This window comes from Nyctereutes procyonoides, unplaced genomic scaffold, assembly GCF_905146905.1.
Source record: "Nyctereutes procyonoides isolate TBG_1078 unplaced genomic scaffold, NYPRO_anot_genome, whole genome shotgun sequence".
Classification (NCBI taxonomy): domain Eukaryota; kingdom Metazoa; phylum Chordata; class Mammalia; order Carnivora; family Canidae; genus Nyctereutes; species Nyctereutes procyonoides.
The window spans coordinates 60,814,510-60,835,935 of record NW_026575121.1 but is presented as its reverse complement, the minus strand read 5'-3'; the positions used below and the strand labels follow the sequence as shown (position 1 = coordinate 60,835,935).

At 42.4% G+C, this 21,426-nt stretch overlaps 1 protein-coding gene and 1 pseudogene across 8 annotated transcripts in view; one reads left to right on the top strand and one right to left on the bottom strand.

Annotated features, from left to right (window-relative positions):
* Positions 1–21,426, bottom strand: part of TMCO3 (transmembrane and coiled-coil domains 3) — a 52,281-nt gene that overhangs the window by 18,774 nt on the left and 12,081 nt on the right. For 7 of the 8 annotated variants that reach the window (XM_055335955.1, XM_055335951.1, XM_055335950.1 and 4 more), the window contains 6 exons: positions 20,022–20,201; positions 18,347–18,538; positions 17,197–17,325; positions 14,515–14,607; positions 13,140–13,326; positions 5,029–5,149 (listed from right to left, as the gene is read on the bottom strand). In XM_055335955.1, the coding sequence (XP_055191930.1) occupies positions 5,029–5,149; positions 13,140–13,326; positions 14,515–14,607; positions 17,197–17,325; positions 18,347–18,538; positions 20,022–20,201 (902 nt within the window). The remainder of the gene's footprint in view (positions 1–5,028; positions 5,150–13,139; positions 13,327–14,514; positions 14,608–17,196; positions 17,326–18,346; positions 18,539–20,021; positions 20,202–21,426) is intronic. The other variant, XM_055335954.1, reaches the window with a different exon arrangement.
* LOC129516520 (small ubiquitin-related modifier 2-like) lies at positions 5,885–7,352 on the top strand (annotated as a pseudogene).

Here is a 21,426-nt window from a genome sequence, read left to right as displayed (position 1 = left end):
TCTGCTGTTTAACCCCAGTCTGTAGTGTTATAGCAGGGTAGACCAATGAACACACCAAGATGCACCATAATTAACATTTCTAAAAACTGAAAACAAAGAACAAATCTTGAAAGCAGCTAGAGAGAAAGTATTCCTATAAGTAAGTAATTCTCTGTGACTTGTGTTTGGAGAAACACAAATTTGAATGCAGCCAATTTCTCATCAAAGCCAGTGGGGGCCAGAGGGAAGTAGCACATTTTTCAAGTGTTGGAAGAATAGAACCATCAACTGCAAAATCCATATCTTGTGAAAATATCCTTCAGGAATGAGGAGAGAAAAGATGCTTTCAGTTGAAGAAAAACTATGAGAATTTGTCACCAGAAGCAGACTAACCATGAAAGAATGACCAAAGAGAGTCCTCAGACAGAAAGGAAATTTTAACAAAAGAGTTCTTGAACTTAAGGAAGAACAACAGAACTGATAAAAATATAATAGATAATCCTCATGAGTTTAAAAACCCTATTTGATTATTGAAGCAAACTTAATAAACCCATCTGACATGGTGCTTGATATAATACAACAATTATAGTTAAAAAGTAGGGAGAGGAAAGGGAGCTAAATGGAAATAAGGTTCCTATATTTCACAACAAGGGGACTGATTACAGTAGCAGGTGTACTACAGTGCCTAGAGTAGCTACTAAATAACTATACAAAATAATACACTAAAAAACATGCAATCCTTAAAAATATGCAAGTAACCCACAAGGAGGTAAGAAAAATATAAAAGAGGGGGGATGCCTGGGTGGCTCAGTGGTTAAATGTCTGCCTTCAGCTCAGGTCATGATCCTAGGTCCAGGGATTGAGTTCCACATGGGGCTCCTCACAGGGAGTTTGCTTCTCCCTCCACCTGTGTTTCTGCCTCTCATGAATAAATAAATAAAAAATATAAAGAAGGAACAAGAAACAGAGAAAACAAATAACAAAATGAAAGACATAAGTCCTAATATATTTACTTCAAATGCAAACGGTATCCACACCAATTAGGACCGATTGAGTGGGTTAAAAAACCCACTGTTCAACAATACCTTGTCAGTAAGGAACTCATTTTAAATACAATGGCATGGGATCCCTGGGTGGCACAGCGGTTTAGTGCCTGCCTTTGGCCCGGGGCGCGATCCTGGAGATGCAGGATCGAATCCCACGTCGGGCTCCAAGTGCATGGAGCCTGCTTCTCCATCTGCCTGTGTCTCTGCGCCTCTCTCTCTCTCTCTGTCTCTCTGTGACTATAGTAAATAAATAAAAATTAAAAAAAAATTAAAAAAAAATACAATGGCATAAATAGATTGAAAGTAGGAAGATGGGATCCCTGGGTGGCTCAGCAGTTTGGCGCTTGCCTTCGGCCAGGGCATGATCCTGGAGTCCTGGGATCGAGTCCCACATCAGGTTCCCTGCATGGAGCCTGCTTCTCCCTCTGCCTGTGTCTCTGCCTCTCAATCTCTCTCTCTCTCTCATGAATAAATAAAATCTTAAAAAAAAGAAAGTAGGAAGATAGAAAGGACAGACTATTGTAGACATTAATAAAAAAACAGGCAGGAGTGGGTATATTAATAACAAAGTGAATTTCAGAATAAGGAAAATTATTAGAAGTAAACATTACATAATGATAACCAGATCTACCAGGAAGACAAAATGATCCTAAATATGTATGTACCAAACAAAGAGCCCCAAAATGCATAAAGAAAAGCTGATAGAGCTAGAAGAAGAAACACACAAATAAACAATTATAATTGGGAACATCAATAACCATGTTTCTCGATAACTGATAGAACTACAGAAAGAATACAGAAAAACTGAACAATGCAATGAACAAATGGGATCTGACATAAAATACTCCATTCGACATCAGAATACACATTTTGTTTTCAAGTGATTTTGGAACGTTACCACAGACCATATCTGAGGCCACAAGACAACCTCAACAAATTTAAAAGAATTAATATCATACAAAGTATGTTTGTTTTGTGACCACAGTGGAATGAAACTAGAAATCAATAACAGAAAGACAACAAGAAAATTTCCACAAATCAGAAAAGACCCTGAACAGCCAGGGGAATTTTAAAAAAGAAAACCATATCTGGGGGCATCACAATGCCAGATTTCAGGTTGTACTACAAAGCTGTGTTCATCAAGACAGTGTGGTACTGGCACAAAAACAGACACATAGATCAATGGAACAGAATAGAGAACCCAGAAGTGGACCCTGAACTTTATGGTCAACTAATATTCGATAAAGGAGGAAAGACGATCCACTGGAAGAATGACAGTCTCTTCAATAAATGGTGCTGGGAAAATTGGACATCCACATGCAGAAGAATGAAACTGGACCACTCTCTTGCACCATACACAAAGATAAACTCAAAATGGATGAAAGATCTAAATGTGAGACAAGATTCCATCAAAATCCTAGAGGAGAACTCAGACAACACCCTTTTTGAACTTGGCCACAGTAACCGGAGAAGGACAAACAGTGTATGTTCTCATTCATTTGGGGAATATGAATAATAGTGAAAGGGAATATAAGGGAAGGGAGAAGAAATGTGTGAGAAATATCAGAAAGGGAGACAGAACATAAAGACTTCTAACTCTGGGAAATGAACTAGGGGTGGTGGAGGGGGAGGAGGGCGGGGGGTGGGGGTGAGTGGGTGACGGGCACTGAGGGGGGACACTTGACGGGATGAGCACTGGGTGTTATTCTGTATGTTGGTAAATTGAACACCAATAAAAATTAATTTATAAAAAAAAAATTTCCACAAACACTTGGAAATTAGGCAACGGACTTCTAAATAATCCATAGGTCAAAGAGGAAGCATCAAAGGAAATGTTTTACATTTACTGAACTAAATGAAGATAAAAATACAACCTATCAAAATAAAAGAAATGCAACTAAGACAGTAGGGGCAAGGAAAATTTATAGCACTAAATGCTTACAATAGAAAAGAAGAAAGGTTTCTTTTTCTTTTTTTTTTTTTTAGAAGAAAGGTTTCAAATCAATAATCTACATTCACAGCACAAGAACCTAGAAAAATAAGAGCAAAATAAACCCAAAATGAACAGAAGGGAAAAAAAAATAGAAGGGTAGAAACCAATGAAATTAGAAACAGAAAAACAAAGAGAAAAACCAATGAAATAAAGAGCTGGTAATTTGAAGAGATTAATAAAATTGCCTAACCTCCAGAAAGACTGACAAAAAGAGAGAGAAGATGCAAGTTACCAACATGAGGAGCAAAACAGATTCTATAGACATCAAAAGGATGATAAAAGAATGCTACAAACAATTCTACACATATAAATTTGACAAGTGAAATGGAACAGACCAACTCTTTGAAAAACTAAGCTACCACAACTCAACAAAACGTAGTAGAGAGGGGCACCTGGGTGACTCGGTCAGTTAAGCGTCTGCCTTCGGCTCAGGTCATGACCTGGGGTCCCGGGATTGGGGTCCCATGTCAACCTCCCTGCTCAGCGAGGAGCCTGCTTCTCCCTCTGCTCCTCCCCTCTTGTGATATCTCTCTCTCTCAAGCTCACTCTCTCTAATAAATAAAAATAATTTTTAAATATAGTAATCTGAATAGTCTTATAACCATCAAGCAAATTGAATTTGTAATTCTAAGAAATATCCCCCAAAAGAAATCTCAGGACCTAGACAGTTTCACTAGAGAATTCTATCAAACATTTAAGGAAGAATTAACAGCAGTTTCACATAATGTTTTCCAGAACACAGAAAGAGAAGGAACATGCTCAAATAGCTTTATGAACCTAGTATTACCCTAATACCAAGTCTAGAAAAGGAGATTGCCATAAAAGAAAGCGACACACCAATTTTCTCATGAGCTTAGATATAAAAATCTTCAACAATATATTAGCTAATTGTATAAAATGTATAAAAAGAATTATATATGACAACAAGGTAGGATTCATTCTAGGTATTCTAGGATGGTTTGACTTTCAAAAATCAATTGATGTAATCCACCATATCAAATGGCTAAAGAAGAAAACCTATACAATCATATTATATTAACAGATGTAGACAAAGCATAACAAAATCCAACATTCACTAACAATAGAAACTCAGCAAACTAAGAATAGAAGGGAACTTCCATAAATTGATAAAGAGCATCTACAAAAAAAACCTCACAGTTAATGTCATATTTATTGGTGAAAGAATGGATGCTTTCCCTCTAAGATGAGTAAAAAAGGCAGAAACATCCACTCATAATGTTACTCAACAAAATACTGGAAATCTAGCCAGTACAAGGAAATAAAAAGGAATAAAAGGTATACAGATTAGAAAGGAAGAAAATAATTAAATGACAGATCTCACCATTTCAAAGTGGTTCCAAAAGAAATTTCAAGTCTGCTAATTTGTGACCTATGGTACCATCACTGTGAAACATGAAATAAATGTAGCATCTGGAAACACTTCAAAGCCCAGTATTTATGTGCTTCTAGTATATTTGCTTAAAATAAACTCAAGCTTATAGTTCTAACCCAAGTGCAATTTACCTTTAAGTTTTATGGGGCTCCTTACATTTTCCAAATGATTTATTTTCTGGCTGGTGTTCTTGTAATATGCTGTATATACCACATGACCTACGACTTTCTGAATATGTTTATTTTTCCACTTTTCAATTTGACTTCTCTCTCCACATGAACCTAAGCAAGTGCAGTTCAGGTCTGGGATTATTTTATTGGGAGAAGAGAAAGATCAGAAAGTGAAATGATAACGACAGAGACACTAACAATGATAATCCCCATAATGATGGCATGCATGCACACACAAAATCACACACATGCACAGTCACACACATGAATCCTTCATACATGCATCCCCCTACACACACACACAGCGTGACCCAAGTCTAAGCTCTCAGCCTGCGCCATACAAGCTCTGAACATCTCTTTGGAAAAAAGGTATTAAATGATATTTTTATAAACAAACGATGGGAAACTAGAAACGGACTGCACGAGGAAGTGACATAGCGCATTTACCTGGAATAGGTACCGGCTCCGGCTTGGATGAGGGTGGGCATCCCAGCTATGAATAAGCCCAGCTGCACGTCCTGGACTACAAGCATCCCAAGCAGCACTGCACTGTAGTCAATGTCACCTGCTTGAGGAAAAAGGTATCAATAGCACAGATTTCTAATAATTTAAAGTGTCCCAAGTCAAAATAGAATTGTGTGGATATTTCCAAAATAATTCAAATAATTTTGATACTTTGGCAGAATACCAACTTTAAAATCTCTTTGAGAGCAAACACTGAAAGATATTAAACATTAAAAATTTTGTAAACAAAATTTCCAGTTTTTTACTACTTTTTATTTGTAGAACTACAGAAAAAAACACCATCATAAAAAGAAGGCATGGGACACATGAATATGGAGGGCCTGGATAACCATGCCAACTTCACTCTGCGTCCCCAGCACACAGGAAGCACCCCTTATTACTCTCTGAAGCTACTGAGAAGATGTGGCCTCGCCCTCTTCTGTTGCACCTACTGGCTGACAGGGGTCTCGATCCCTCTAGCCTGCTACCACTGCTATAGTGAGCATCAGTCCCTGAGATGAACACAGATCTGCTGGAGAAACACTAAAGCAAGGAGTAGGCAGGGCTGCCTGACGGGACTATACCGCTCCTCTGCAGAGAAGACAGGACACTGATACCACCCAACTCAATGGGTCGCATGGCCTCCGACAGCTCCATTTTCAACCAACAGTTCTGGCTCTGGCTTTGGGTCAACTACAACTATTTATTTATTTATTTATTTATTTATTTATTTATTTATTTATCTGAACCCAGACTTTTTTTTTTCTTAAAGATTTTCTTTTAAAAAAAAAGATTTTATTTATTTAATCATGAGCAGGCAGAGGCACAGGCAGAGGGAGAAGCAGGCTCCATGCAGGAAGCCTGATGCGGGACTCGATCCCAGGTCTCCAAGATGACGCCCTGGGCTGAAGGCGGCGCTAAACCACTGAGCCACCCGGGCTGCCCTGGGCCAACCTTTTAAATGTGATTCTAAACACTTAAGTTTCATGATCTCCCTGTAAAATAAGCTATTTTTTTCTTAAAGAACAAAAATCTATTCATAAGAACAGATATTTAAAGGCCAATCTCATAAGAATAACCTTATGGAAAAGAAAAAGAATGAACAAACCCAATAAAATCTGTCATCACTAGCAAAAGTCACACTTGATTAGAAGTCCAGGTGATCCTTCCAGGAGGCTTCTTTTATTTTGCACACAATGTTAAATTTTTGGTGAGTAACGTATCTTGTCTTACAATTTTAGTCTCGTTCGGTGTGGACCTGGTACCTCTTTTGTGAAGTGGCAGCTGAGGAGACTCCGGCACTCGCCATGGCTGACGAAAAGCCCAAGGAAGGAGTGAAGACTGAGAACAATGATCATATTAATTTGAAGATGGCGGGGCAGGATGGTTCTGTGGTGCAGTTTAAGATTAAGAGGCATACACTATATGCTAATGAAAGCCTATTGTGAACGACAGGGTTTGTCAACGAGGCAGATCAGATTCCGATTTGATGGGCAGCCAATGAATGAAACAGACATACTTGCACAGCTGGAAATGGAGGATGAAGATACAATTGATGTGTTCCAGCAGCAGACAGGAGGTGTCTACTAAAAAGGGAACCTGCTACTTTACTCCAGAACTTTGTTCCTCCAGAGCAAGAAGACATTCTCAAATAGACAGCCATAATTTGGTTCCACCACATCCTGACTACTACAGTATAGTTTTCTCTATTCTTACATTTTCCCCTTCCCCATTCTTTTATTGTACATAAAGTAACTGTGTATGTGCACAAGCATATTGCATTTTTTTAACTAAATGGCCAATGGTATGTTTTGATTGACATCAAATGGAGATGGGATGGGGGAAAATACTGCTTCTGTGAAAATACCCCCTCTCTCCATAAGTGGCATGCTCAGACAGCTCTTATCTTTATATTCCAGTAAGTGATTTTACTCTCACTGTTTAACAAAAAAAATAACATAAAAATCCTTGCATACCTTGTTCGACTGGAGAATTTTAATGTTTTTCATTTATCATTGTAAAACCAAGGACAACTTTATAACTTTTTTGTACGTAGCTGTTACATGTACGGCAATCTGTCTTTAAGTAGGGATAAATTACTCTAAAAGAAATGAATCCTAGTTTTCCCTTCAAGTCAAGTGTCTTGTTTAAATAAACTTCTTGTTTAAAATGAAAAAAAATTATTTTTGGCTTAGAATTATAAAACATTCTAAATGGATAATCCCATTAGGTTTCTGTTGCATCCTTGAGGATTGCACAACTTAATAGTAAAGAATACCCTCCTCACAAAAAGTAACAGGTGAGTGGGACACTTCAAAAACCTATCTAATTTTCAACAAATACCTCCATGGGCTCATGAGCACTGACTCTTGATCTTGGAAAGTGCTAGGTCTTGTGCTCACAGGGACACCACCATCTTCCATGCAATCCTCACATGGGATTAATATAGTTCAGCCCTGTGTCCGAGATGGTGCCTCTTCCTGACTTCGAGGAAATACAAAATCTCCAGTTACATCTTCCTTTTTAAAAATAGCATTTGAGGGATCCCTGGGTGGCGCAGCGGTTTGGCGCCTGCCTTTGGCCCAGGGCGCGATCCTGGAGACCCGGGATCGAATCCCACATCGGGCTCCCGGTGCTTGAGCCTCCTTCTTCCTCTGCCTGTGTCTCTGCCCCCCCCCCTCTGACTATCATAAATAAATAAAAACTAAAAAAAATAAAAATAGCATTTGATGATATTCTGGCACCATTTTTTAAATGTTTCCAAAATCCTGTTCTTTGCCTTTCACCTGTTCCCAGTCAAGGATCATGAACTATCTACCACCAGGGGGCAGGCGCCACAGAATCGGGGGGTGGGGGGGTGGGGGGGTGGGGGGGGGATCCCCAGTGCACCCTGTCCCCAAGGAAGCCCTGGGAAAAGCAGCTAAGGCCTGATGGGAAACACACACACACACACACTGCAGTGACTGATGTGTGAGGTAAGCAGTAGAGTCAAGATACAAAGTACATACTCAGATGGAACTATGAAAAATTAAAGATACCACTTTAAATATTTCTCGTCTAAATTTTGCCCTGTTTAATTTTTTGTGCTTATCACTAATGTAGCACTTAATTTTTTCCTGTTTTCCATCTCTTTTATTAAATACTTTTAATGTATGAAGAGTAAACAATATGATGAATACCTACCGTGCTTTGCTAAACTGTAAACTTTTGAGATATTAGCTTCAGATTTTTGAAAAAGTAAGATCCTGAAGATACTGCAGGTATCACCAGTGAGCTGCCCACCTGCAGTTGAATCCCTTCCTGCCACACCCCCAACTACTGCCTTAGTTTTCATTCCTCCCCCCCTTTTTTTTAAAAGATTTTTTATTTCTTTGAGAGACAGAGAGAGCAAGCAGACAGCACAAGAGAGAAAATGAGCAGGGGAGGGGTAGAGGCACAGGTAGAAGCAGACTCCTCACTGAGCAGCCTGATGTGGGACTCAATCTCAGGACCCCAGGATCACCACCTGAGCCAAAGACAGACGCTCAACCACTGAGCCACCCAGGTGTCCCTCCTTGAGTATTTTCCTACTTTAACATAATAACCTCTATTTATGCGGGAACAACACTGAGTTTATTATCTTATAATTATAAACTTTACAGAATATAATGAACATTTTTGCAGCTTGTTTTTTGTTTTTATTCACATGTCTGAAAATGACCCACTGCTCACGCATAAAGATCTCTTTTAAAAACTGCTATAAAATACAGCAATTTACCCATTCCCCAATCAATGGCACTTAGGTTTTCAATCTTCCCACTACTGCAAGTATGCTATGATGAACATTCTAGCACATTTACTGGAAACACTCCATTCCCTTGCTTTTCATGAAGAGATTCCCCTGCCTTACCTCTCCTGGCCTCATGCCCTACCCTGCCCACATTACTCCCACAGATAAGTAACAGGACAGCAAGGTCCCAGCATGGGTGTCTCTTGTAGGCCTGTGTCTTCCAGAGGAGGCCTCTGTGGGTCCATATAGCACAGGACTGATAGGAAGTCTCATTCTGGGGATAGGTACCAAAGGCCACCATTGCCAGATGTTGTGTCATCTTTCATCATAATCAAGCTGCTACCATGACCCAGGGCTGCCTGACCCTTCATTGTTCTCTGGATTCTGAGCATTGGCATGGAGAGGTGGAGCGATCTACTGACCCCTTTGGGGGTCTGAGCCCCACTGTGCAATGTACTAGCTGGAAACCATGAGAAGTGAAAAAGGAGAATCTGGGCATACCCACATATGAAGAGGCAGAGGCATTGAATCCTTGGGGATTTCCTTCTGCTCTCAGGGTGCAGCTTTGCACAATTTCAAACTTTCCATAAATTATATTGGATCAGACATTTGTATTTTGTATTTCTTCCTCAACAGCATAAGCATTAGTCCACTTTTATATCTGCAGTATTCCAATATATATGAACACACCATAATTTAATTGCTCATTGTATTACTAAATACTCAGATTACCTAAAACTTTTTGCTATTAAAAATAATTGTTTTGGGGGCACCTAGGTGGCTCAGTTGGTTAAGAGTCTGCCTTCAGCTTGGGTCATAATCCTGAAGTCTCCATTCAGTGGAGTGTGCTTTTCCCTCTGTCCCTCCCAACATGTGCGTGCTCTCTCTCTCTCTCTCTCAAATAAAGAAATAAAATCTTAAAAAAGAAAAGTATTTTGAGTATCCTTTCACATTTGAAGAGTTTTCTAGGATGTGTCTCCAGAAATGGAAATCTGTTTGTGGAAATGTTCCCCAAAGCAAAGAACCAGCTTACATTCCTACTGATCGCGTGTGAGGGCCTACAGTCCTGTGATATTGGGCACAGCTGAGGGGACTCCAGGCCGGGCCTGAGAGGACTGACCTGCACTGACATTCCCCCCAAGCACCACTGAACTGTTCTTTATGCTGCCTCAGAATGCACGTTCCTCTGCCCTGAGTTCTCCATTAGGATGTTCTGCCTATTTTCCAACTGGGGTGCCTCTTGTTTCGATCACAGTTAAAGTTCTTGGATGTGTTCAAGTATTACTCCCTTATACATCTCACATACACAGCTAATGTCTTCTAGTCTGCAGCTTCTAAAAAGTGCCTTTTTAATATAAGTTTTACAAAGTTCAACTTGTTCAGGTTTGTTAACATCTTTCCTTTTGGATTTTTGCATCTCAATTTCAGCAATCCTCCCTACCCTCAGGTCGCAAGTGTTTCCCCTACTTCTCTCTAGGAGGCTCTGAAGTTCTGCCCTGCACACCGAGATGCTGAACCCACACGGAGCTGGTTTCTGTGTGTGGCTCCAGGGAGCACTCTGATTCATGTAGGGAAAACTACTTCCCACCCACCCCATTGGCCCACACGTCCCATGTGTGTGCATGCATGCATGTGTACATCGGCTGTCCTTTCCCCTCCTACCCTACCTGGCCTGGACATGCCGTGCTGCCTGAGCACAGGGACAGGACTTCAGGGCTTGCCATCTGGTGTGGAAGCACCTCACTTCAAATGATAATTGGCTTGGCGTTCTTAAACAAACTATAGGTTTAGTTTGCTAAGTTTCATGAAAAAAACCTACCAGATTTTTTACTGGGATAGCTGGGAATTTATAAATTTGGGAGAAACAATGCCTTTTTGTATCGAGTCTTTTCATCATAAACACAGGCTATCTCTTCAATAACATTTTGTACTTTTGTCCTTAAAGGTCAAACACATCTCTTCAGAGATTTATTCCTAAATTTTTTGTGGCCATTATATATATATATTTTTTAAATCTACCTTTGCTTGCTTTATTTATTTTTTAAAGATTGACTGATTTATTTATTTATTTATTTATTTATTTATTTATTTATGATAGACATAAAGAGAGAGAGAGAGAGGCAGAGACACAGGAGGAGGGAGAAGCAGGCTCCATGCCGGGAGCCCAACATGGGACTCGATCCCGGGACTCCAAGACTGCGCCTTGTGCCAAAGGCAGGCGCTAAACCGCTGAGCCACCCAGGGATCCCCCCCCTTTTTTTAAATTTGTGGCCATTATAAATCAAAGCTTTCTTCCCCCCAAATTACATTTTCTAACGGTCCTGCAGGGGAGGATTTAGCATGTGAGTTTCATCTTAAGTTTCCATGAGGTCCAAGTTTGTCCGTGTGTGCACCCACCTCCCACACCTGCAGCCCTGTCAACACTCCCACCTTCTAACAGTTCAGAGTTCCAGGCTGACCTTCCTTTTCTCATAGTCCATATGTGAGATACGTGAGGCACTCTGTGTACGAGGCTGATTAAACGTGCCAACCTGGCAACATTCCCTGCATCGCAGCGCTCCGTGTAGGGCTGGACAGGTGGCCATGCCATCAGGCCCTGTGTGTGTCTGACAACATGTTCGCCTCTGCCTGAGCTTCGGGGACAGGTCTGCTGGGCACACATGCCCCACACACGATGGGCGTCCACCACCCAGCTCTCCGATAGGTGTCAAGCCCCTCTTGTGCTGGGCCATGCCCAAAGTAAATTTCCTTGCCTTCTTTCTGCTCAGTTTTGGAGTGGTTTGTTCCAGCGAAAGGTTCACATCCTTCTCCATGTCTGGAAGTCAACAGCTATTTTCTCCACTCTTCTTCCAGGAATTCTACTGTATACATACTGAGCCTCTTAGCTCTGCTCCCCGTTTCTTGGCTGTCTTTCCCACATCCTATCTCTGTGTCTCTGTGAATTGAATCTGTTTCTTGGCATTTGTTTCCACGTCTTCTTTCTACAGTGTGTCCTATCCCTGTGCCTCCGTGAACTGAAGAGGCATGATTCCCTCACTTATGTTTGAATGCTTCAGACTGCTTACTTCGCAGGGGTTATGAGATTTTTCCACAAGCCAGGAGAATTCACATCCTGTCATTTGGGCTGTCATGAGTCTGTCCCAGGCAGGGACATGCTCATGCACACTGGCACTCAGCGCATGGTCCTTATGGAAGGACTCTTCATTCTCTTACCTCTTACCACTGCCACCCCCTTCACCTCCTCTATCACCTATGAGAGGTGGTCCTAATTACCTGGCCACAGGGACCCCCACAGACGAGACCATCAGCTAGTCCGGTTCCAAACAAGGAGGCCCATGGCTCACAAATCACAAGACACCAGTTTGTTTATGATGTTTTCCAGACTCTGATGCAAAACCCCTGGTGCCAGGCAGTGGGTGTGATGCCAGGAGCCTGCAGCCTCACGACCAGTTCTGTGTACAGCAAGGTGGGCTTTATCAGAGAAGCCAGCCACTCAGCTCTGGTTTTCCCTTTTCATATTTCTCTTTCATTGCTGTGTGTTGATGCATGGCAAATAGCATTGTGAAGTTACTACAGTTTAACGCTGTTTCTTCTACAAAATAAAAGCCTAACAGTGAACATCATGAGTTCACATGATGTAAAAAAATGGCAGTGCTGTCAAGGCTTAGCTATGAGACAACCCAGAATGTTCACCCTGAGCTGCTGATCCAGTATGGCTTCATTATATCCAGTAACGATCAGAGGCCAGTGCTTTGTGCACAGAGACGAATGAAACTGGCACCAAAGAAGTGAAAATCCCTTTCGGTTACCATATTTTACATAAGAGCATCAAAGGTATGTCAGTTTCCAGTCCCAGTCAGAAGGAAAGCAGTGTTACAGCATCCAGCACTCACTCTGTGAGTGATGGCAGAGCACAGCAGCACAGGTAGTAAAAACACCATTATCTCACACGAGAGCCACGCAGGCAGTGGGTGGCTCCAGGCCATGCAGCACATTCATCTCCCAAACCCCCAATTCCATATACATTTTCCAATGCGGATGGATTCCTTTCTTCTGAATGTGGCCCTCAAACCAACCTAAATTAACAAGCACATAGAAGCCACCTTAGTCCAGTGGGGATTTGGAAAAGTTGAACATAGGCGCAAGGGACCGTCACTGCGAGGAGAGCCCTAGGGAGGGGGTTGGGGGGAGCACTAACTTTTCTAAGAGGTCTTAGGAGTGAATTCAAGTGAATTGCACACCTAACACTTCAACACATACATACTTAAAACGTGTCACCACCTACCTTCTTTTTCACCCCGGGCACTGCCCATGAGGAATCTGGACACTAAGGGTGTGCTTGATAAGGACAAGCAAGTAGAAATGAAGACACTCTGAGTGGGTCTGATTTGTAAAAGGTGTCCCCACAACAAGCCAAATGCGATCATTAACAGTGTCATGTAACATGGTCCTTGCAAGGCTATCTTCCACACCTTCAAGAGAACACATTTGTTAGTGATAACAGCCGTCTCTTGACTAGCACCCGGCGGAGCACATACAAAACAGGCTGCCCAGTTGTGGGGCCCCAATCTTTCAGGACTGTGGCTTGCAGTAAACACAGCATGGCACCCAAAGTCATGATAAGAACACAAGAAAAATGGCTTACTGGTTGTGAGGGTATTGCAGGGACTAAACACATGTGCCTCTCTCTGCATTATACATGTCTGTGCGCATGTACCCTAACCCTCAGAACACACTTCCCAGATAAACAGCACCATCTCCCTTTCCTGGATGGAAACACATGGCCCTGTGGAAGCCAGAGTCAGGCCCAGATCCAGGTGGTGCAGCTCAGTAAGTGAGTACTGATGAGGCGCCTCACTGTGCCCTTAGCACCTGTGTTAGATGTGATGGAAAATGTGAAGAAATTAGGTTTAATTCTTACTCTCTAGGATTTCCAATTGTGTGGAAGAGACACAATAATAAAGTCTGTATGATGTCTGTACAAACAGGAACGGTATATACTGACCAAAAAAACTCATCCTATTCTACTGGAAAGCACTTGTTCGTTCTCCTCTCACCCCAAATCCTCTCAGGCAAAACCAACTACCACACCCAGGCCCAGTGATAAGAACACAAGAGGGCCCAAGGGCGGGCAGGGGGGCAGGAGGGGCTCAGCACAGAGGCTCTGAGGCCCGTGCTCGAGGCCTTATGGGCTGGCCAGCCTCACCTATGCATTAACACACTGCTCACCTCTGGGTGCTCTGAAGGATGTGGGCTTCTCCTCCTCTGCTCTGCTTCTTGATAAAAAGCAACACTTCCCTCAAAATCACAATCCTGTGTTTGGGGATCAGGTCAGCCGGGAGGCTCTACCTAAGGCTAGGTACTAACTTCCTACTGTGGCCCTCCTCACAGCCATAACTGGCCACCAGCCTGTATGTCCACTCCAGATATTTCCAATGTCAGGAAATGTATTACAAGAGCCTCCTGACACTGCCAAATCCCAAGTCAAATGGTGGGAGACCCACAGAGGGAACCGAACCAAAAACAGTACCAAGCTAAAACATACTGTATTCTAAAATGTTTAATTTCACAGCCCAATCACGAACAACACTGAAAGCAAACAAACTGATACCCTATGATGCTAAATTTGGGGTAACAGCACCGCCTGGTGAGGCCCTTACCTTTCTCAGCCGTTCTGGGGAGAACTCCAGGCCAACAAGGAACAGAGTAAAGAATACACCGACCTCTCCCAAGGTCTCCACCTGCACAACAGACTGCAAACACAACCAAAAAAACCCCACACAATTTAATGTATTTAACATACGAAGTGTACTAGCTCATGAGTTCAGCTGCTTTCAGGCTCAGCAGCTGCCCTGCTGTCTTCATTCCCACTGCCTTTGCTCTCTCTGGAGGGCAGGGCGGCTCAGAACCTGAGCAGGATGTCTGAACCACAAAGCACATGGGTCTGCACACGACTATGTGCACCTATGTTCTCCTGGACGCCACATTTGGCCACTCCCCACAGGTTTTGAGATACAGTGTTCCTGTGTTCTGTGTTTGTTCTAGTTCTTTGTTTGCTATTTACTTTTTACGCCACTATGCTACAGCAGAGAATTTCCACTGTTATATTTGGCACCACCTACATGATTTACACTTGAGGTTTACATCGCAGTCATGAACTCAATGTCTGAAAGAAAAGCTCAGGCCTCCACATGTCCACACCCTGCCCTGACCTGCCACACAGGGACACACACACAGCCCACCAGCCACCCACAGGATGGGCCTCGCCCTCTTTTTCACTGCCATCTCCTCCCTTTCGCTTCAACCTTTCTTATTCAACTTATTTTCACCGAGTCTTGCTTATTGCACATTTTTCCTAAAACCATCTGCAAACCTGCATCTCAACAGATAGGTTTATTCCAATTCTACGTATTATGCTGAGTTTTCTGCTCTTCTTCCTTTGTCTTTTGGCTTTTACTTTTCTTCCCTCTTTAAAATGAGGCTGTAACCTATGACTTCAGACTAACATACTTAAAACTGTTCTTCTCAACTTAATGAACAGAAGCCTATCAACCTCCTACTAGAAAAAGATAAAGATTTGGCACCAGCTCCATGAACCGCCGCCCAGTTTCGGCTGGTACACCCTAGGGTTTTTATCTTTGTCTATCATAATTACGTTATTTTCCAACTAGAGCAGATTGGTTAGAAATTCCAATATCTGTAGCTTCTAATCGTATTTGCTACCTTACTCAGCCTTTATTTATTATTATTCAGCCTTAATGCTTTTCTTAAAACAAGCTTGGCTGTGAAGAAAAAAATGAAAAAGGAAAATATATTCATATTTGCCATTGTTTGTAAATAGTCTAGAAAGGGAGGGACATGGGCAGCCCCCGTGGCGCAGCAGCGGTGTAGCACCGCCTGCAGCCCGGGGTGTGATGCTGGAGACCCGGGATCAAGTCCCACATCGGGTTCCCTGCATGGAGCCTGCTTCTCCCTCTGCCTGTGTCTCTGCCTCTCTCTCTTTCTCTCTGTGTGTCTTTATGAATAAATAAATAAAATCTTTAAAAAAAAAGAAAGGGAGGGACAGGGTATGGGCAGGAAGAGATTTTTCACCTATAACTTAAAATTTTTTTCTTTTTAACCCCACGATTTTGTTCTCAATCACATGGAAGTTACCTACTCAGAAAACTGAATTAACACCATTCTTCCCAGAGGCGCCTGGGGGGCTCAGTCAGTTGAGTGTCCAACTCTTGGTTTCAGCTCAGGTCATGATCTCAGAGATTGGACTCTCCACTCAGGGCGGAGTCTGCCTCTCTCCCTCTGCCCCTCCCTCCACTCCACCATCTCTTTCTCTCTCAACTAAATACAAAAGTCTTTAAAGAAAAACCCCCAGAAACCATTCTTCTCAGAGGCCATTCTGCCAAGTTGAGCCCAGCCCACAAGAGCACCTGCCAGGTCACTCAGTGGTTCACCTACCACCAAGTCCTGGGCTTTCAGATTACATCACCCTGTCAATCAGACCCATTGTTAAAATTACTTAGGAACGAGGATTTTTTCACACCTTCTTCTGTTGTCTGGTCTGGAGAAATGGCAGCAATCCCTCTGCCTGGTGAGGTGTCAGTCAGGAGCAGGCATAAGGGTGCAGGTGGGAGTGCCCACACCTCTCCCCATCTGTCTGCTCCTGTCCTACCCATCCAAGAAGGGCCAGGGACCTTCTGAGGACTCTGTTGCTTGTTTCTCACCACCCTATATGACTCCTTCTGTGTGGGACTCATGACATTCTTTCTTGGCATTCTCATTTCATCCTGTCTGAATGGTATATATTTAGATAACACATTCTGGAGCCTTCCTCCACGAAAGCTTGGGAACCCCTCCTTACTGCCCAAAACTGTCACTGATACAGGACGTAGCTCACTTCAATCTGTCAGCAAACAGCCCCAGTACTCACTGTTTCCTGGGGTCTTCACAACACCCCACATTTAGGCTTGATAATTCCTCACTACTTCACCAGCTTTACAGTACATTACAAAGTGTTAAATTTTACATTTAATCCAGTATTCTGAGCTGTTTTCACTATCTGAAGAATAGAGTTCATTCTAGTACTGGAAACAAAATTTCTAAAACTAATAAAAATCAAAGACACGAACATGATTTTTTCTCTAGTCAAGTCATCCATTCAACTAATGAACAAATTACTTCATTATGGTTTAAAAATTTCTTATGAAACTCTATAGGTCATCTTCTTCTATATGGTTTATAAGAAACCGCTCTTTACTAAGTTCAAAACTTTAAAACTCTTTAGTCTTTGTGCTTCTTTAATATTCCATTACACAGATACTAAAATAGTTAAAATTTATTCTTACCTTAATACTGTTCAGTCCCGAAGGCCCCAGAAGAACACCACAAATAATATACCCAAACATTGTAGGCAACCCTATGGTTGTACACAGCCAGCCACAAGGTAAAGATAGCATTCCTATAGTAACAATGTCCTGGCAGAGAATAAACAAAAAAAAAACACAAACATTTAAGATAATGGTTGGCAAGACAAGAAGATAAGGGCTGGTTAGCAGAGAAAGCAGATGTTCTACAGGCCCTCCCAGCTGGCTGGAGATCACTTCCTGGGTCTGGACCTTCCCCACATGAATTTAACGGCACAGGAGTCAGCCACCTCCTATACTCCTTGGGGATCACGTACCTTTCTCTCAGCCTGTGCTGCCATCCTCCTTGAGACCAACATAGGAACACCTGCCTGGGTGGCTCAGCGGTTGAGCGTTTGCCTTTGGCTCAGGGTGTGATCCCGGAGTCCTGGGATAGAGTTCCACATTGGGCTCCCCACGGGGAGCCTACTTCTCCTTCTGCCTATGTCTCTGCCCTTCTCTCTGTGTCTTTCATGAATAAATAAATAAAATCTTTAAAGAAAAAAGACCGGCACAAATTCTGGCATCCAGGAGAATGCTGGAACCTGAGAGTGTGTCTAGATCCTGCCAGTCTTTCCTGAGCAGGCTGCCCTGGTCACTTCTACACCTGGTATGCACTCTGGTCCAGACCCAGGAAGTGATCTCCAGCCATAACACTGTCGAGTGCAAATCTTTACATAATGCACATCCGGTCACCTCTGAGGAGCTGGATCTCATCCTACTCCCATGTCTACACAATGCCACACACAATGTCTCAGCCAAAGCCTTTCTGCCTCATTAGGTGTTCCATTTTAATGACAAAGCTTGAGCCCATCATAGTAACTCCTGACTTCAAAAAGACTTTCAAATTCTCAAAAGCAAAATTAATTTTCATTTAAAATATTACAATGCCTTATTCTTTTGGGAAAAAAATAAAAAGAGAAAATGTTTCAAGTTACAGAAGACACAGGGAGTTCTAGTAGAATCTGTTAGGACGAAGGTCATGCACTCCATTATGACACTCAGAAAACGAAGCACAATCTTACTTCACATACGTATACCAGGAAATGGGGAGGAGGGAGTGGGGATCTTGAGAGGTGAGCAAACAGAGTACCTTCAGGAAGTGGTGATCTGCGCGTGGAATTGTGGCATCTCTGGGTTTGGTCAAGATGTACCGGTTGTTCTGGGAGTCAATGAGCATGCTAAGACCCAAATCATCCTCCACTTCCCGCTTTGTGAAGTTTTGCTTAGAATTGGCCTCTTCTTCTTCCACTCTGAGAACTGCCTCAAAATTGACCCCTTTCACCTGTAAGAATACCCAACATTGTGTAATGAAAACCAATAAAATGTTCTCAAGCTCAATTTTTAGAGCAAAAATTCCATAGAGAAGTGACAGGAATGTTTCTAATATTCTGTCATGTGTGATGAAAGATCAATAAAGGCTCATTAGCATAAATCAGGAAAACTGTTTCAACTAAAAAAGTGATTTAAGGGTAGAAGTGTTTACGGTTCCTATGACTTTCAAATACCCGCTCTACCTGACTCAGGGCACAACTTGTAACAAGAAAATACATATTTGATCTTCATCCCCCTTCCTGGCTCACAGCTCCCACAAACTGTGTAAGGAGCGACAGGAGCACCTTACAAGCCCTTTTATCCTCTCCTGAGTTCACAGTAGTGAGGGGATTTTTAGAAAGCCGCTAGGTAACCACAGGATGGGGCTGGCCATGTGACCTCCAAGAGGACAGGGGGCTGGAAGCTGAGTTCATCACATGCCTACACAATGTAGCTTCCATTAAACCCTGGAAGTATGGGGTTGGGAGAGCTTCCAGGTTGCTCAACAAAAGGAGGTACTCAGCTGGGAGAGAAGGAAGCAGGCCTAGAGAACATGAAAGCTCCATCCACACTTTCACCTTTTCCATCTGGCTGTTTTTGAGCTGTATCCTTCATAATGACCTGGTAACCTAGCAAATAAACTGTCTTCCTGCATTGTGAGAGCCTGAGGAGGGGGTTGTCAGACCCTCCGAGGTGAAAACCTGGAACCTGTGATTGGCATCTGAAATGAAGGCATAGTGCTGGGCTGGGCCCTTGTCTGCAGGGTCTGCAGTGTCCATAGTGACCCAAGCTGATGGTGGTGGAACTGAACTGGAGGAACATGTGGTAGGGAAAGCCTGATGTCCTGACACAGAAGTGCTTGGTGCACAGTGCATACAGAGCATGTTCCTTCAAAACAATGCTCACATGTCCTCTTCCCCTGCCGTTGGTGAGGTCAGAGAGCAGCCCTGCTTGACATTCAACCAACCCAGACTGTGTTCCCATTTGTTTTTATTACCACATACTTTTCTGAGTCCTTCTCAGGATTCAATTTTGGCATCAATCTCATTTTTCCCAGAGTATCCTGAACATGTCACAGCAAGTGAGAGGTCTGAAAGCCTGCCTCGCAAAGGATTCCCATAAGGACTTTAGGGCTCCCCTGAGCAGATCAGCACTGAAACCCGACTGAAACCCAGGTCAAGCTTTTTTGAGACCAGAGTCCCAATCCACCTGAAGGCAAAGTGGAACAAGGATGAGCCACTGGTGGGTAACTGACAAAAACATAATGCGAAGTAAAGGATAGCTAGCGTACTTTCTGCAAAACCATACCAAATCATTTTCTGGGACACACAGGTGTTTTGGTTTTATCTTCATTTTCAATTCACACTAAAAACAGACATGCCAACAAATTCAACCACACATCCTTTCTGCAGGCAGACAGACAAGACAGGAAACTGTCTTGGAATGCTACTTACTGATTTATTGTCATCAAAAGCATGTTCTTCTATTTCCTCCTCTAGACGATCAGCTGCCTTTCTCACATCTTCAAGAATTTCATCAAGAATGGATAAACTTTTGTTTTGATGTTGCATATTTTTGAGAGCTTCAACTTGATGTTTTTCTGCTGCCAGAAGTTCCACATATTCTGTCTCTTCCTATTCATTGGTGAGAAAGGAAATGTGGGGTTTATTAAGAAATAGGCCAGGCTAGGATTTCCATTCAGGTGCCTCACCTGGCGCTACCAACCAACATGCTCTCACTGTCAAATATATTCATAAATGTGTAAATCTGGTTCCAGTCAACGAGAGAGGGTCAAGTGTCCTAGATCATTCAAACATAATGGAGCTTAGCCAAGTGTTTAGGGAAAGCTATTTGTACATACACACCACAAATGTGATATACTACCGTAAATAAATTCTGAAGGTCATCTATTCATCCAAATCACTCACTGAACAGATTATATTCCAGACATCATGCCTACTATGCATGGAGGTCCAGTTGTACTCTAAAAAAACCTATGACACTTGATTGTTGAGCTAAAAACTTCTAAGCAAGATACACACAAATTCTAAGTTACAAAGGAGAAACTGCTCCGGAAGAAACCAACAGCATTACTTGGAAAACTGATGGATGATGCCAACAATACAGGTATCTTATACAATCACATTTAAGTCCAAGCTATCAATCAAATCAACATCCTTACTAATAAAACATGCATTCATCCTTTAAAGGCGTGGGGCATGGCTGGAACAGAAAAGCAGCAGGACGGTCCCAAGGACAAGCGTGGCTGTTTGACAGACCTCTTCTCAACATCATCCAATGCCTCTAACACAGCTGCTGCTACACTACCCGGACTGTCTCAGATGTGAGGCACAAACCATGTGTAGAAAGCAAGCACAGTTGGATCATCACTCAAACTCATGTTAGTTCCCTATTTTATAGTAAAACTATCTCAAATCAATAACACTAAGTGCCTATCTTCAAAATCAAGTTTTCATGGCTCAGCTGTCCAAAGGATCTGGTAAGGCAGTAACATCTGTCAGATGAGAGCATCAAGGTCTGTTTCTGACATTCAATCACACACAAAAACAGATATGCTACTGAACCAAGGTGGCCCAAAACTCTGACTCCAGCTATCTATCCTATCACCATGTTCTACTTTGGTACTTTGGTAAAGAAAGTTTAGTAAGTTTGTATCCTCTCTACCTTTTAAACTGTGTGATAATACCATAACCCTTCTATGAAGATGAAGTATTTCATATATCGATGGTCTCTGACTTAGGATGGTTTGACTTAAGGCTTTTTGACTCCATGATGGTATGAAAGTGATACATATTCAGTAGAAACCACATGTGGAATTTTGATGGGATCTTTTCCTGG